The 13,700-nt window shown below is 45.1% G+C and overlaps 1 protein-coding gene across 8 annotated transcripts in view; it reads left to right on the top strand.

Moving 5' to 3' along the window:
• The window catches only part of Epb41l3 (erythrocyte membrane protein band 4.1-like 3), a 215,160-nt gene that overhangs the window by 35,947 nt on the left and 165,513 nt on the right, over positions 1–13,700 (top strand). For 4 of the 8 annotated variants that reach the window (XM_005372623.2, XM_005372629.2, XM_013517123.1 and 1 more), the window contains exon 1: positions 9,753–9,775. The exons of 2 other annotated variants lie outside the window; for them this stretch is intronic. Coding sequence is in view for 1 of the 6 variants with exons in the window: in XM_005372630.2 (XP_005372687.1) it covers positions 9,721–9,775 (55 nt within the window). In the remaining 5 variants the exon portion in view is untranslated. Of the gene's footprint in view, positions 1–2,831; positions 3,056–3,449; positions 3,583–9,672; positions 9,776–13,700 lie in introns of those variants that run through there. 2 more of the 8 variants (XM_013516834.1, XM_005372630.2) reach the window with 2 other exon arrangements.

Consider the following 13,700-nt stretch of genomic DNA (forward strand, 5'->3'; position numbering starts at 1 on the left):
GAATCATTTAAACTGCTTGTGTCATGTGATCCTTGCCTCCTATAGTTCTCTGTCCAGTATACTTGGTCAAATAGATGCCCTTTTAAAATATTTTATTTATGCCTCACTAGTGCGTGTTTCGCATACACAATGATCGCATTCCTCATGGGGAGTTTGTACCTGCCGTGACATGTCTGAAGTCTCCCTTTCCCACTCCCCTCCCTCACTTTAACACTTCCCTTCTCTCCATTTACAAAAGCCCTGTTTCCGTTTTTCCCTTCAATTACCTTCTTTTTAAAAAAAAAAAAATTCCTCCTCCTTTCCTTTCCTTCCCTCCCCCGTGGTCCCCTTTCCATTTGAACATGTTCCTCCTACTTCCTAATACTCATCTTCATTTTGCTCCTTATTTACACTTTGGGTTTCTAACACAAGGACAATAATGTGATATTTAAACTTGTGTGTCCAATTTATTTCACTTAAGATTGTGATTTCAAGATACATCCATTTACCTCAAAATGTCTCAAGTTTATTCTTCTTCACGGCAGAGTAGTACTCCACTGTACGTAAATACCACATTTTCTTTATCCATTTATCTATTGATGGGCATACAGGCGGTTTCCAAGATTTTTCTGTTATGAACTGTGCAGGTATAAGCCTGGGAACGCATGGATCACTGTGGGATGATGGCTTTAGCTCTTTGGGGAAGATACCTAGGAGGGGAATAGATGCCTTAAAAACATAGAATATGAAATACACCAAAATACCAAAATGTACTCTAACTGAATTGTTGAAATATGGAGCAAATTTTCCTCAGGATTTATTTAAGTTTTGGATATATCTCCCAGGATCCTTTTGTGCAGCAGGTTGCTCATTCCGTTGTGAATTGTAGAAAATGTAAGGCAGGAGGACAAACAAGAAAACCAACAGGCGCTGCAGAGACACAGAGGGACTAGTGTGAGGGGAGGCTGTTAGCACCCCCGGGCTGACATAGTAAGAGGAGAAAATACAGAGCGGGCCAGGCCGCTGAGAGCTGGGGGAGCAGGAGAGAGGCATCCAACCAGAGCTGCCCTCGAAGCTGCATGAAGGGCCCGCACGTGGCGGAAGTCTCAGCTTCCTCTGTGCTTCAGCTCTTGCTGGAGAGAGAGGTCCCCTCATCCGCAGTCCGTCTAAGGTCTTATGTGGCTCTTAGCTGCATTAGCACAAGTGCCGAGTAACGAGAGAGAAAAGCATAAACATTTTGTTAATGCACTTGAGGTCATCACAAGAGAGCGACGTCTGAAGAAATGGCAGAAGCCTGCCACTGTCGTGCTGTTTAGATGAAGAGCAATCAGTGTGTGAAGGAATGAGGAATGCAGGACCGACGGTCACTGTCCGAGGGTAAGAAGTGCTGAGGCGTTGTGAAGATACGGCGGGCAAGGGCAGAGCTTGCGGAGGACAACGTTCCTTCAGGGCTTGTTTACTCGGGTTTCGCACAGCTTCAGTAACTAGATTTTGGTGACCAAGGTACTTTCCAGCCTGGACTTGGGAAGGACATCCTCCCAAGAGCAACACCATGACTGCTGGATGCGGGGGAAGATCGGCCAAATGGCATTTTCTACAGCTGCAGATAGTCAAGCGATTTCAGCTTGGAATAATCACCAGTTCAGCTTTTTGGGGGTGGCATCTCCTCAACTCTGTCGCTCTTTGGCCAGAGGTCAACCCACAGCAGAGCGTCAGGGAGCCTAGGAGATAAGGCTGGGCTATGGGAGCGGGGAACCGCCTCGCCTAAAAGTATCTATTACGGAGAAACTAGGGAGATGGCCCTGAGACCTAACAGAGTAAGAAACACGATGGAACTCTGAGGTTCTCTCTGAGGAAATACACTGGTGAACAACTGCAAAACACCAGTGTGCTGGAGAAACCTTTACCTTTTAAATAGATCAGCCCCCAGGGGCTGGGGATTTAGCTCAGCGGCAAAAGCGCCTGCCTGGCAAGCGCAAGGTCGTGAGTTCGGTTCCCGGTACCGGAAAAAAACCAAAAAAAAAAAAAAAACATTAAATAGATCAGCCCTTGTGTGACTTATCTCAGAGATAAATATTTAACATTTTTCCAAATGATTTGATTTCTGGGTGCAAGAAAGTAGGGAGGACGTCCCACATCAGCAGTAGTTCTACCCCGGCGGAAGCAGCATCCCCTTCTTGTAACTTTCAACTACAGACTCCAATCCGGCAAAACGAAGACCTCAAAAAAGAACAAATACTGAAATGTACTGTGAAGTGAGGCATGTTTATTTATTTGCCTTTTTTCCCTTTAGATTTCCATTTCTGAGTCTTCTTTCTTGAAAAGTATCAGACAATTCCTGAAGGGATAAAAAGATCATTATCTTAACTTTGGGGAAATTTATCTCCTCTAAATAAAGAAAGCATCGGCTGGTACAGTCTGAGTTATTCAGTCCTGCCGTGCAATTTCTGAGTCATTGCCTCCTGCTGTACTTAGCATTATATTCATTTTTTTCATTCAGGGCAGTCTTGTCTTTGAAATTGTATGCCTCTGGTTTTTAATTTGTTACAGATTCCCACTTTGAATCAGATGAAATAATTAGACACGTTGGGATATCTCACCATTGGTGGTTGTAAGTCATTTTCATATATTTGTTGATTACAGCAGTAAAATCCCCCCCTCCGCCTTGCAATAGAAAGAAGCATAAAACATTACTGAAAGCAGACTGCCATTATTGAATACCACAAGCTTTTTATCTTTTGTTTGTTCTTTTCTTCATAGCTCATTTTATTCCAGAAAGAACTCTAGAATAATCTTTCTTGATAGGTAATGATCCTTATATCACAATTACAACTAATAATTTCTCTTGGCAGATGAGGCAAAGAAGGTCAGGGAATTAAGTAACTTCGTGAAACTATAAGTGACCCCAGTATTTAAGTTAAAACTTGCTTTCACACCAATAAAAATGAGATGATCTGCAAATGTTAAACGCAATACCATGCAAGCAATGAAATCCCTCTTCCACCTAACGCTCAGTGTTGTGAGATCACAGCCTGTCTCCTACAGGATACATCTTACTGCAGCGAAGTTATGCAAGGTAAGCATCTGTTCACTACAAAAATGGACCCTGGGGAAGCTGAGTGACTTAGCGACCCTGGCAGATCCTGCAGGGTTGAATGTGGGAAACGCAGGTCTGGCTAGTTGGCAGCCGTTTTCTGCGGTGCCCTCATTTCTCGTGGCGTTATAGGTGGGTCACAGTGTGCCTGTGGTGCAGGTCACACACGTGCTGGGTGCCATGAGAGCCATTTTCTAGAACTACATCTCTAAAAATGGCTCCTCTGTAAATTTTCCAGGTATTTATCCTCTGAAAAACATAGCACAGCTCCTCGATTCTGAGATGCTGTGTGATTAGCTCATCAATTTAATGACGGTTTTTAAGGGGGAAAATCATTATCCCATGAAATCTCTGAATCAGTTTCCCATCCCACTAGGTGTGTAGAGATATTCGGAAGTGAGTCTATGTTAGAAATGAACAAATGAAGAATTGGTCCTGGCATGTTTTCTGGAAGTAAACTTTTTCCTTTATGGTCAGCTAAATCCAGATGAGATTCTGCCAATGAAAAGGTAGGAAAACAGCCTACTGATTTTGAGTTGTGATTCTCTGATGTGGTTTACTCATGATTTGGGTAAATGGGTCTTAAGATGTGTGCAGGGAGCATTTAGGACACCCTACCTCACCCCATCCCAGCACGCAAGGGCCCCAGAGTCCAGGAGACATAGCTCAAATGACAACTCTGTCACTAAGTCATTCAGCTTCTGGGGTCCATTTTGCAGTGAGTGGATGCTTACCTATTGCGTGAGTTTCTTCTCCTCTAAAGCTGTATTAAGTTGGTGTAGTAAGCACACAGCTTCTTGGGCTTGGGGAGCTGCGCTCTCCTTTCAGTTTAGGGCAGCTGATTTAGGCTGAGGACCTCGCTCAGTGTCTGGCACATGGTAGAGAGTGTCACTGTCATTGTCCTGCATGGCTGTGTGGCCTTGGATCTCAGCCACCTTACCTGGGAGTTTGAAATGCAAATATTCCTCATTTGATGACCTAGTGTTTAACAGCTACTCAGACTTCTGATGGCAGTGCGTTGTTTGGACGTAGGATCTTTTTTTTGTACAGCTCTGCACATCCTGCTTATAGAGCCTCGGTGTCTTTGTACAGTACCCCTTGTCAGTACTGTAAGTGTTGCCGGTTGTGTTGTACAGTAGAGGAACTAGCTCTACGTTGTTATGCGTTACAGTGCTGCATGTAAGTTATACAAGTAAAGGCAAAGTCATCAAGAGGGAGTTCCCTTTGACCATCTCTTTGTTCTGAACACTGTAACGTGCACACTGCATACAACGCCTCACTTAGAGCCCAGTCCACTTACCGACCTAGCCGCAGGCCCAGAACTCAGTTGTTCCGTGAGAACAGCTCTAACATGTGAAAAGTCACAGGCAGTTACTCCCCGGACCTGGATCTCAGGAACTGCAGAGCTTCTGGCGCCCGTCTCTATTTAATAGCCCTCCTCCATAGTAGCAAGGCTGTCCCGCTGCATGGCCCTTTGGTGGCCCTGGGCGCCCATGGTTTTCATCCCTGCTGCCCGTGGGGCCCTGCCCAGCTGTCTGCAGCGACGCCTAGACCCGCCTTCTCCGCGCACCCCTCTGTCCCCACAGAGAGCCCAGCGCACGCCGAGTCCTGTGTCCCTCCGGGATCTCCGGGAAATGTTCCTACTTTGCACTTACACTTTTACGACTTATGCTTTTAAAGTCTGTGGGACATTTAAATTTTTATAAGAGGTTAAAACACTTAAAGTGAAAATTGCCATTTGGGCCGTACTTCCAGCTCGGTCACAAACTATTTGTGTAGGATCAATAAGTCACTTACCCCTTCAAGGTTCTGTTTCTGCACTGCTAAAATGTGGCTCATTTCTGTGCTGCTTCACAGAACCTACGTTCTCCATATTGAAATTGTTTGGGCCCTTGTTAAAAAAAAAAAAAACCACCAAGTTACACTGGTAGTAGTTAGAAAGCTTTAGTTTTAGAATATCCTTAACCGTGCACTGTTTAGCATTGAAAAAGGAAACAGCTGTTGAATGTTCAGCAAAATTAAATTGTAAGCGCCAGCTGCGGTTCGAGGCTCCAGGAAAATATATATGCAAATCGCAGACCCCTCCCGGCAGCTGCCAGGATTTTGGCCCTCCGCGGGGTCCGTCCCTCAGCCCTTTCTCTCCCGTTTGCGCTGACTCTTGGGGCGCCGGCCCAGCTCTGTCCTCTGGTTCTCCAGCAGCTCATCACTGTCTCTCTGTTCCGTTCCCTCACGGAACAGGAGCACCCGAGCGGCCACAGCCCGTGGCCTTGGGATTCCAGCTGAGGGAAAACACCTTGGTCTTTGAATTTGAAATCGTGGGAGGCTGTCTATGAAGACATCAAGAAAACAAACTTTTCTAGTCTGATATGAAATGGAGCATCCCCATCCTTATTTTCTTTTACTTTGCCACATTTTACGTGACGGTTACAGGGTAAACTGTAGCATCTTAATCATGTAAAAAATTATATTTCTCTGCTTTGAAGAGCGGATGTCTGGCGGACTGTGTGTACCCGTGGGGTGGCGGTGGGAGACGCAGACGCTCCAGGCACTTTGCTGCCGCCCCGGACTATCTGAACTGGGTTTCTTCGTGTTTGCGTATCCAGGGCTTGGAGAGGCGTGGGCTCGGGTTGTTTATCTCTGTGTCGCATTTCCGGCTCTCCCCATGTCCCTTATTTATTGTCCACAGAAAATACTTACCCTTCCATTGTTCTCCAGCCTCCGTAGCCTCCCGTAGTTCAATCTGAGAGAATGTTCTTGTAGCTGAATTCTCAGCCCCTGGACATCTTCACATCTCGACACTCTGAGGGCAGACCCCCAAATTGAACAGCTTAGGAAGTCAGATAACAAAAGCCAACTGTAGCAGAACGAGATGCCCCATAAAGTAAGGATAAGAGTTGTTTTGTTATTTTTCGCAGTCGTGGCTACCATTCAGTAAACACCAGTTCTGAGCCACACTGCATCCATTACATACTAACAGAAATAAAGCTGCAGGGTATTGGGGCTTGTTTGTTAGTTTGCTTTCTGTCTTTCTGAGACAGTGTCTTGCTATGTAGTTCAGGCCAGCATTGAGCTCATTTTGTAGCCCAGTAGGTCTCTCCTGCCTCAGCCTCCAAGAGTGCTGGGATTATAGGCGTGCGTCACCACACCCGGCTAAAGCTACAGTTTTGCTCATCCGGTGTTTCACACCACACAAGCAGAAAGATCTGATTTCAAATAATGGCTGAGTAGCTTCCTCCAGGTTTACCCTTGGCTGCCACCTACGCATATGCGCCTTTCCCTCCAGAGGAGCAGGACCTGTGGTTGACCAGAGCCTCCCGTCCCGTGGGCGCTGATGTGGAGCGGGACCAGCTGAGGAGGCACTGTCCAGGCAAAGTAGGAGTTCAGAGTGAATATGGGGACAGGTGTTCCGGGACAGTCACACTTACATCAGTCACTCTTGTGTGACCAGCTCTACATTACACCTACTAGAAGGAAATGGCATGGAAAGTTTTAATGACAGGTAGTGAATCTTTCTTTCTTTCTTTTTTTTTGGCAGCACTGAGATTTGAACCCAGGGCCTTGTGTATGCTAGGAAGCACTTCACCACCGAGCTATACCCTCAGCCATTGAACTTGTGATCCTTCTGCCTTAGTCCCCTAAATACCTAGGACTGGGGGTGTGTGCCACCATCCCTTGCTAATTAGTAAATCTTTTGAGCAACACTGGAAAAGCTAGCATTCTGTGTGTATGTGTGTGTGTGTTTGTTGAGCACATATGTGCATGGCAAATCTCTGTGTGTGCATGAGTATGTGCATATGTATGTGTGTGTTTCTACACACCTGTCTATATGAGTGTGTGTCTGTACATATGTGTGTATGAATAGATATCAGTACTTATGTATATAAGTGTTTATATCTATAAATGTATGTGCGTTTGTGTATCTCTGCATATCTGTGTGACTGTGAATCACACATGGTACCTATGCATGTGCAAGTGTCTATATATGTACATGAGTGTGTACATACATGTGTGATTGCACATCTACCCAACATGTACATGTCCATATAAATATGTAGTTATACCTACGTGTCTATACATATGTATAAGGATATGTATCTACATGCAAACGCACACGGTGTACCTATGTGTGTATGAAGGTGCATCTATATATGCATAGGTCTAGTCTAGACATATGTGTGATGTGTATCTTTATATACTTGTCTATACATGTGTGTCTATACATGTCTGAGAGTTTTCTCTATGCATTTTTGCACCTGTGCACGTGTGTGTACATGTGTGCCTGTCTGTGACTTGTGTATCTACAGGTATGCATGTGTCTTACATGTTAAGGACATGGGCAATGAATCAGGCAAGAGCTGGGCTTAGGGATCTTCCGTGTTTCATCTTAATTGTATGACCATGGGCAAAGTTCTGAAAGCTTTTTCTTTCAGTCATCTTACCTTCATTTGCATTTATTTATTTTGGAGACAGGGTCTCACTAAGTTGCCCTAGCTGGCCTCAAACTCACTATCATCCCACCTCATCTCAAAGCAGCCGGAATCCTAGGCATGTGCCACCCCTGCTGTACTCAAATTACTTTCTCTTTAATCGGAAATAACAATAATCAATGCCTCGTAGGTCATCATAAAGGTCGTATTAAAGACGCTGGTAAATCCTGGCTTGTAAGCAACGGGAGAGGCTTGTCACTGTGATCTTCATCGACCTCACCCCCAGCTGCAGTGCTCACCCCCACGGGACCGGAGGCCGAGACTAGAACAACCCCTTGAGTGGCTCTAGCTGTTCTCTGGAGGGCCAGGACTCCCTTGTCCAGTAGTAGCCGTTAGATTGCTACCCTCTTTCCTGCCTTTCTGTACAGTCTGGGAAAAACAGGCCCATAGTTCCAGCCATGCCCCAGAGCCTTAGGAAAGGAGTGGACAGGGGCACTGTGTGCTACTTGTGTCCCTGCTTGAGAAGAGAAGAGTAGTCAGCCTGAGCCTTGGGCCCACAGTGCATCGTTGTATGATCTGTGCCACATTTCTGTTTATTGCTTACTTTTCTCTCGTTCTTTGGGTGTTTCTAGGACCCCAGATATGAGAAACTGGGTAACTAATAACCTTCCATCAATGACACACTCAGCAGAGTTTCCCGTCTACTTTATTTCATTGATAATTAGACATTTCAGGTAATATAGTAAGCACCTATGAAACAAAACAAAAGCCAGGGTTTGGACAGTAACCTTCACCTACCACTTGGCCACTTCCTGCCATTTCAGTATTGTTGACTGTAACGCTGCATGCACAACCATAAGAATTTCTCTTGATCTGGCACAGTTGCTGGGCCATGGGTGTGTGAATGAATGTTCAACCGCAGGGGAGAGAAACAAACTGTTGGGCGCCTCTACTCTTCACTTTCCTTAGAATGGGATCTGCCTTTCTTCCAACGCTTGGAATTGGTAGGCTTTTTCACCTTGCACTAATTGAATGAGTGTAACTTGCTATTACATTACACTGCATAATTTTATATTACATAATGTCCTTCCCCCCAGTGGGGTTTAATTTACATTCTCTGATGGCAGATGATGCTGAGCACTCTTTTCATGCGTATGTGGATTATGTGTGTTCTCTACCATCAGGTGTCTCTTCATTTCTTTTGATCATTTTTCTGCTGAGTTATGTGTGATTTTCTTATTGGCTTTTGCAGACATGGGCAAGTGATTATATCATCTTGAGCTCATTTCTGCAACCGTAAGAAAAGTTGAGGATGACACCATAATGTGCATAGGGCTGATGTGGGATGTTTCCATGTGATATTGTAAGCACTGCCACTTCACATCAGAGACAATCAAAAAGAGGGCATCTCAGGGGCTGGGGATTTAGTTCAGCGGCACAGCGCCTGCCTGGCAAGCGCGAGATTGTGAGTTCGACTCCTGGTACTGGAAAAAAAACAAAAAGAAAAAGAGGGCATCTCAGTCCCTGCTGGGCCTCCCACCTAAGAAGAGACTGATTGTGTTGGAAATCTGCCCCATTTGCTTATCCGTCTGACTAGTGGAGTCCTACAAGTATTGCTGGACTTTAGGGAATGGAGCAAGTTAAAGAACTCAGATTTCCTTGGGGCAAATAGAGTCTAAGAAAGTAAAAAGGGAGAAATTCAGTGGAGTCCTTGACAACATGAAGGGGAGAGGCAGAAATCAGTGTAATTATTCTGCTTATCTTTATAGCCAAGTATGTGTTTATGCTTGATGTGTGTTAATGGGACTGTGAGGATTTTAAAAATATACCTCATGACACTGAAAACGCAGAGCCAAGCAAAGGAGGCTGTGCTGCTGCAGGAAGCTAGGGCTGGGGGGCGGGTGCCTGTGGCCGCTGGGTTCCTCTGCTCCTCTGTGCTGGAGTTGCCTTCCGTAGCACTTCGGAGGCGGCTGCAGTCATGCGGAGCAGCCCCACCGGCCGACGGAGAAAGCGCAGAAGATCTGAAGGACACTAAAACGCCGCGTGGTTAGTGCTTCCTGCCCTTGCGTGGTTTTGAGTGTTTCATCCGAGCACAGCATCTACTTGGCACAGCAAAGGAGCTGCTTCTGCTCCTGTGGATCTCCCCTGGCTCCCAGAGAGCATTCCTGGAGGAGCCAGAGCAGGCGGGTGCTACAGTAGCTGACACTGCTGCACTGCAGCATGCCTTCCCTCATCTGTCTCTATCTGTGCTCCAAGTCCCTCTTAGGATTCGGAGGTAAATTTTTCCTATTGCTAATCTGAATGCATACTTACAGGAAGTGGCCGTTGTTAGTGGGTATAGCTCTGAACTGGATCCACCTTGAAACAAATCCGCATATGAATTCAACGAGGGCAACAGGGAAGTTATTCGTTAGTGCATGCTGCCTCTTAAAGTATTTGCCCATTCATGACTCTGCTATGCTAATTATTCTCTCCCTCTGCTCTGGTTTGAAAGCTATGCTTTTTAGTTTTTAGCAGAAAAATCTGGAAATAAACACAGACAGAGTGTAGCTACAAGGACATCTCACCTTCCTTTCGTCCTTCTCGGTGACACCAGTCTGAATTCTTTGCTCTAGGAGCCCAGGCTTGCAGAGTTTGAAAATAGCCGGTAGTTGTTTGTGATGGCAACTTCCATTCAGGGAAAGGTAAAAGTTTGAACGCTGTCCAATGACAAGAACATTGTGTGCTTATGCTTAGACTTTGAAATTCACAAGTTGTAATTTGTTTTCATGTCAAGAATGACACAGGAAAGTAGTCAAACAGAATTTGTTTTGTGAGTAACTGTAAAAACAACTGATGACTTAACTTCACTGAAATGAGGTGTTACCGAAATGTCAAAGGGAAGGGGCTGCCGTAACCCAGCTCACCTCGTTCGAGCTGGGGGGTCCTCCATCGGGTCTGTCCACGAGAGGCTGCACTTCTTGGATCCTTTGAAAACTGACTTTCAGCAGTGATCTAGATGAGGCCTGAGTTTGGTAATGACCAAGGGTGGGCACAGAAGCAGCAGGAGCTCAGCGAGGCAAGGCTGTTCGATTGGTGAAATGGTTTCATCTCTCAGGAGCTTAACAAAGGGTGCACTTAAAGCTTCAGAAGAGACTGTTTCCCACGTGTGTCACCTGCCTCATCCTGAGGGCCATGGGGCAACCCAGCACCTTTCCTGCCAACTCCTTGGTTGCTAATATCTCTATATTCTTTTTTTTTCCCTGACCATAACTTTCTAAAACAATACTATTATCTGGGAGATGTACCCTAGGGTATGATATTTGGAGTATTATTCCTATATTTGCAGCACATTCTATTTTCTTTTAAATGTCTGATTCTGAAGTATTTCTTCTAGTTTTTCAATAAATGCAGAAGTTTTTTTTGCAGAGCTATTAAAAATGGTTTTTCATACTGAAAGTCACAAAGAAAATAGACCCCTCTGCACGAAGCCGTTAGCTTTGGAATAAATCCTGGTAGAATGTACCTTTTGGTAGGCAACTGTCGGAAACTACCAAAAATAAAGATCTTGCACCTAGATATTATTTGAACCTATAGTTTTACTCATGTTTTATATGGAAGGACATTGGGACTTAGCAAGGTCAGGAACTGTTCATAATTAAACCGCAAATGGCAGAGCAAACAGGGAACACAAACCGAAATGTGGACACTTGGCTGAGAGCATTCTCTGAGCAAACTTCCAATCCCAGCGGCAGGGACGGAGCACTTGTTGCCGTCTAGTGGCAGCGCTTGCTCGGGCATGTGTGGTGAGAGCAGGTGACGAAGGGCTGTTCCCGTTGGACAGAGACCCTGGGAAAGGTGCGGCCTCCCCCAGACCTCAGCCAGACAGCCCAGGTCCGGGGATTTGCTTGGATGACTCAGCATCTCTTCGTGCTTATAGTTAAATTCACTATGGTAAAACCTCACAAAGCAAAGGGGAAAGGTTCGCGGGAATTCTCAGGGAGAACAAGCAAGAGCTTCCCAGGGTTCTCTTCCGGGACAGCCATACTGGGCGTGCTGACGTCTCCAGCAAAAACTGACACTGCGGGCAAGACGTATCCGCAGAGACTCACGGCCCGGGGCTTTACTGTTGGACCCGAGGCAGCCTGCCTCCAGCTCAGTAGTGGCGAACCTATGGCACGCGTGCCATAGTGAGCTGCTTGTCGTCACCAAAAGCTCTAAAAGTTTTGCCACCACTGGTCGGGCATATATCAAAACTCCAGACTCTCAGAAGGAAAACAGGTGTGCAGCATAAAGCACACTGCTTAGGAGGAGAAGGGAAAACCTCCTAAGTGCCAGAAGTATTGACTCTAAAATGACAGGGGGAGTCAAATACGTACACATACACGTGTGTGTGCATATATAATATATCCCACAAGTGACATATATATGTTTATTCCACAAACGAATGCAACACATTCCAGACTTCGGCAAATAACAGGACTAAAACTGATTGTGATGTGAAATTCAAACTTGTAGTGCATCTCTTGTGTTGTGATTGGAGAAGCGGATTGAATCATGTCACTGGAGCTGTAGGATTAGGAGGGAAACGACTTTGAATGCCCCATGAAGGACGCACCATGAAGAGATAATTTTAACATGAAAATATTCACGTTGTTAAAGCCTCTACATATGAGGTAATTGTCCAAAGACCCCAGATTAACTTTTTGTTGCACTTGCCATTTATCAAGGGTAGGGAAGTTTTCACTTAAGTTGTGTGACCTAGTCTTGATTTCTTTTTTTTTAAAGTAGTTAATTTTTTTTCCCTAGGTCTCTGTTTGTAAGTACACTGTAGTTTATAAGCACAACATGAGTACTAATAATACTGTTTATGATAACAAGTCTTGAGAGGTTTGTTTCCTACCTGAGAAGAGGGTCCTGATGAGGGAGATTCAGAGAAAGAAGGGAGGCAATGTATGTGCTGAGGAGTGTGAGGTGTCAAGGTGCCTGCCAGCCCTCAGACCCCACACTAAAACAATATGGGTGCCGAGAGCTTTCTAAACATTCTGATGTAACATCTTCCCTCCTGTGAGCTATGCCACATGGACAAATGCCAGCTACACAGGAATATGCACACTGCATCAAAGTGGCTTCTAATGATCTGATCACCATGGTTCCTACATTAAACAGCGGTGTTGCACACATGTAATGCCAGTATTTGGGAAGCTGAGGCAGGAAGATTGCTTTGAGTTCAAGGCCAGCCTGGGCTACAAAGTGAGTTGAAGGCTAGCCTGAACTGCATAGCGAGACACTGCCTGAAAAAGACAAAAAAAAATTTTTAATTAAAAAGAAAAACATTCAAGTCTCCATAGATTGCAGCTATATGGCTACTTTTGATTGAAGGTACCACCATGGGACTTACCCAAAGCAATTTTTCTGCATTGTTCACGTGTTTTGTTTTTTAATCAAGCTGCTTTCTTAATTGTATTTGTGGAAAGTATAGTAACAGGTTTGGGATAATTTTTAGAACTGCATATGTGTGTGGGCCAAATGGTGATGTATTAATTAGTTATGCGATATTATGAACAAACCTACTTCATAAATATGTCTCCTGGCAATGACATGCTCATATTGTACAAACTGGGTGTGTCGGGCTCTTCAGGGTAACCTTCGGATTTAGTTCAAGCAGTTCCCAACTTGCAGCCCTTAACTTTCCTCAGAAGTGACCCCGTAGCCATAGAAACTCACTTTCTTCTTTGCTACCGAGAGTGAGACTTCCTACCTTCCCTTCTGGCTCCCACCCCTTCTGTCACTTCTTTCCCCATCTCGTGTGATTCTGGCACTCACAGCAACAGTAATTAAGGAGGTGGTAAAAGATATTCTTCGTTCTGTGTGGATTCACAAAGCTGAAGAAAGCCTATCTTGTTTAACTTTTTTTTTCTTTTTTGCACTGCTGGGAACTGAGCCCAGGGATTGAGTTAGAAAAGCATGCTACCACTGAGCGACATCCCCAGCCTTTTTTATTTTTTATTTTGGGCCTCAGCAACTTGCCCAGGCTGACCTTGAACATGCAATCCTCCTGCCTCAGCCTCCTTAGTAGCTAGGGTTACAGGTTTGCACTGCCAGACGTGGCTTATGGTCTGTTAATTCATATCCTGCATTGTTCCAAAGCAGACTTAAGGTACGCATCCCAATCACCCCAATAGAAAAAGTGGTTGAATAATTCCGAGTTTAAAAAAAAG

The sequence above is a fragment of the Chinchilla lanigera genome, unplaced genomic scaffold, assembly GCF_000276665.1.
Source record: "Chinchilla lanigera isolate Chin_1 unplaced genomic scaffold, ChiLan1.0 scaffold00001, whole genome shotgun sequence".
Lineage (NCBI taxonomy): Eukaryota > Metazoa > Chordata > Mammalia > Rodentia > Chinchillidae > Chinchilla > Chinchilla lanigera.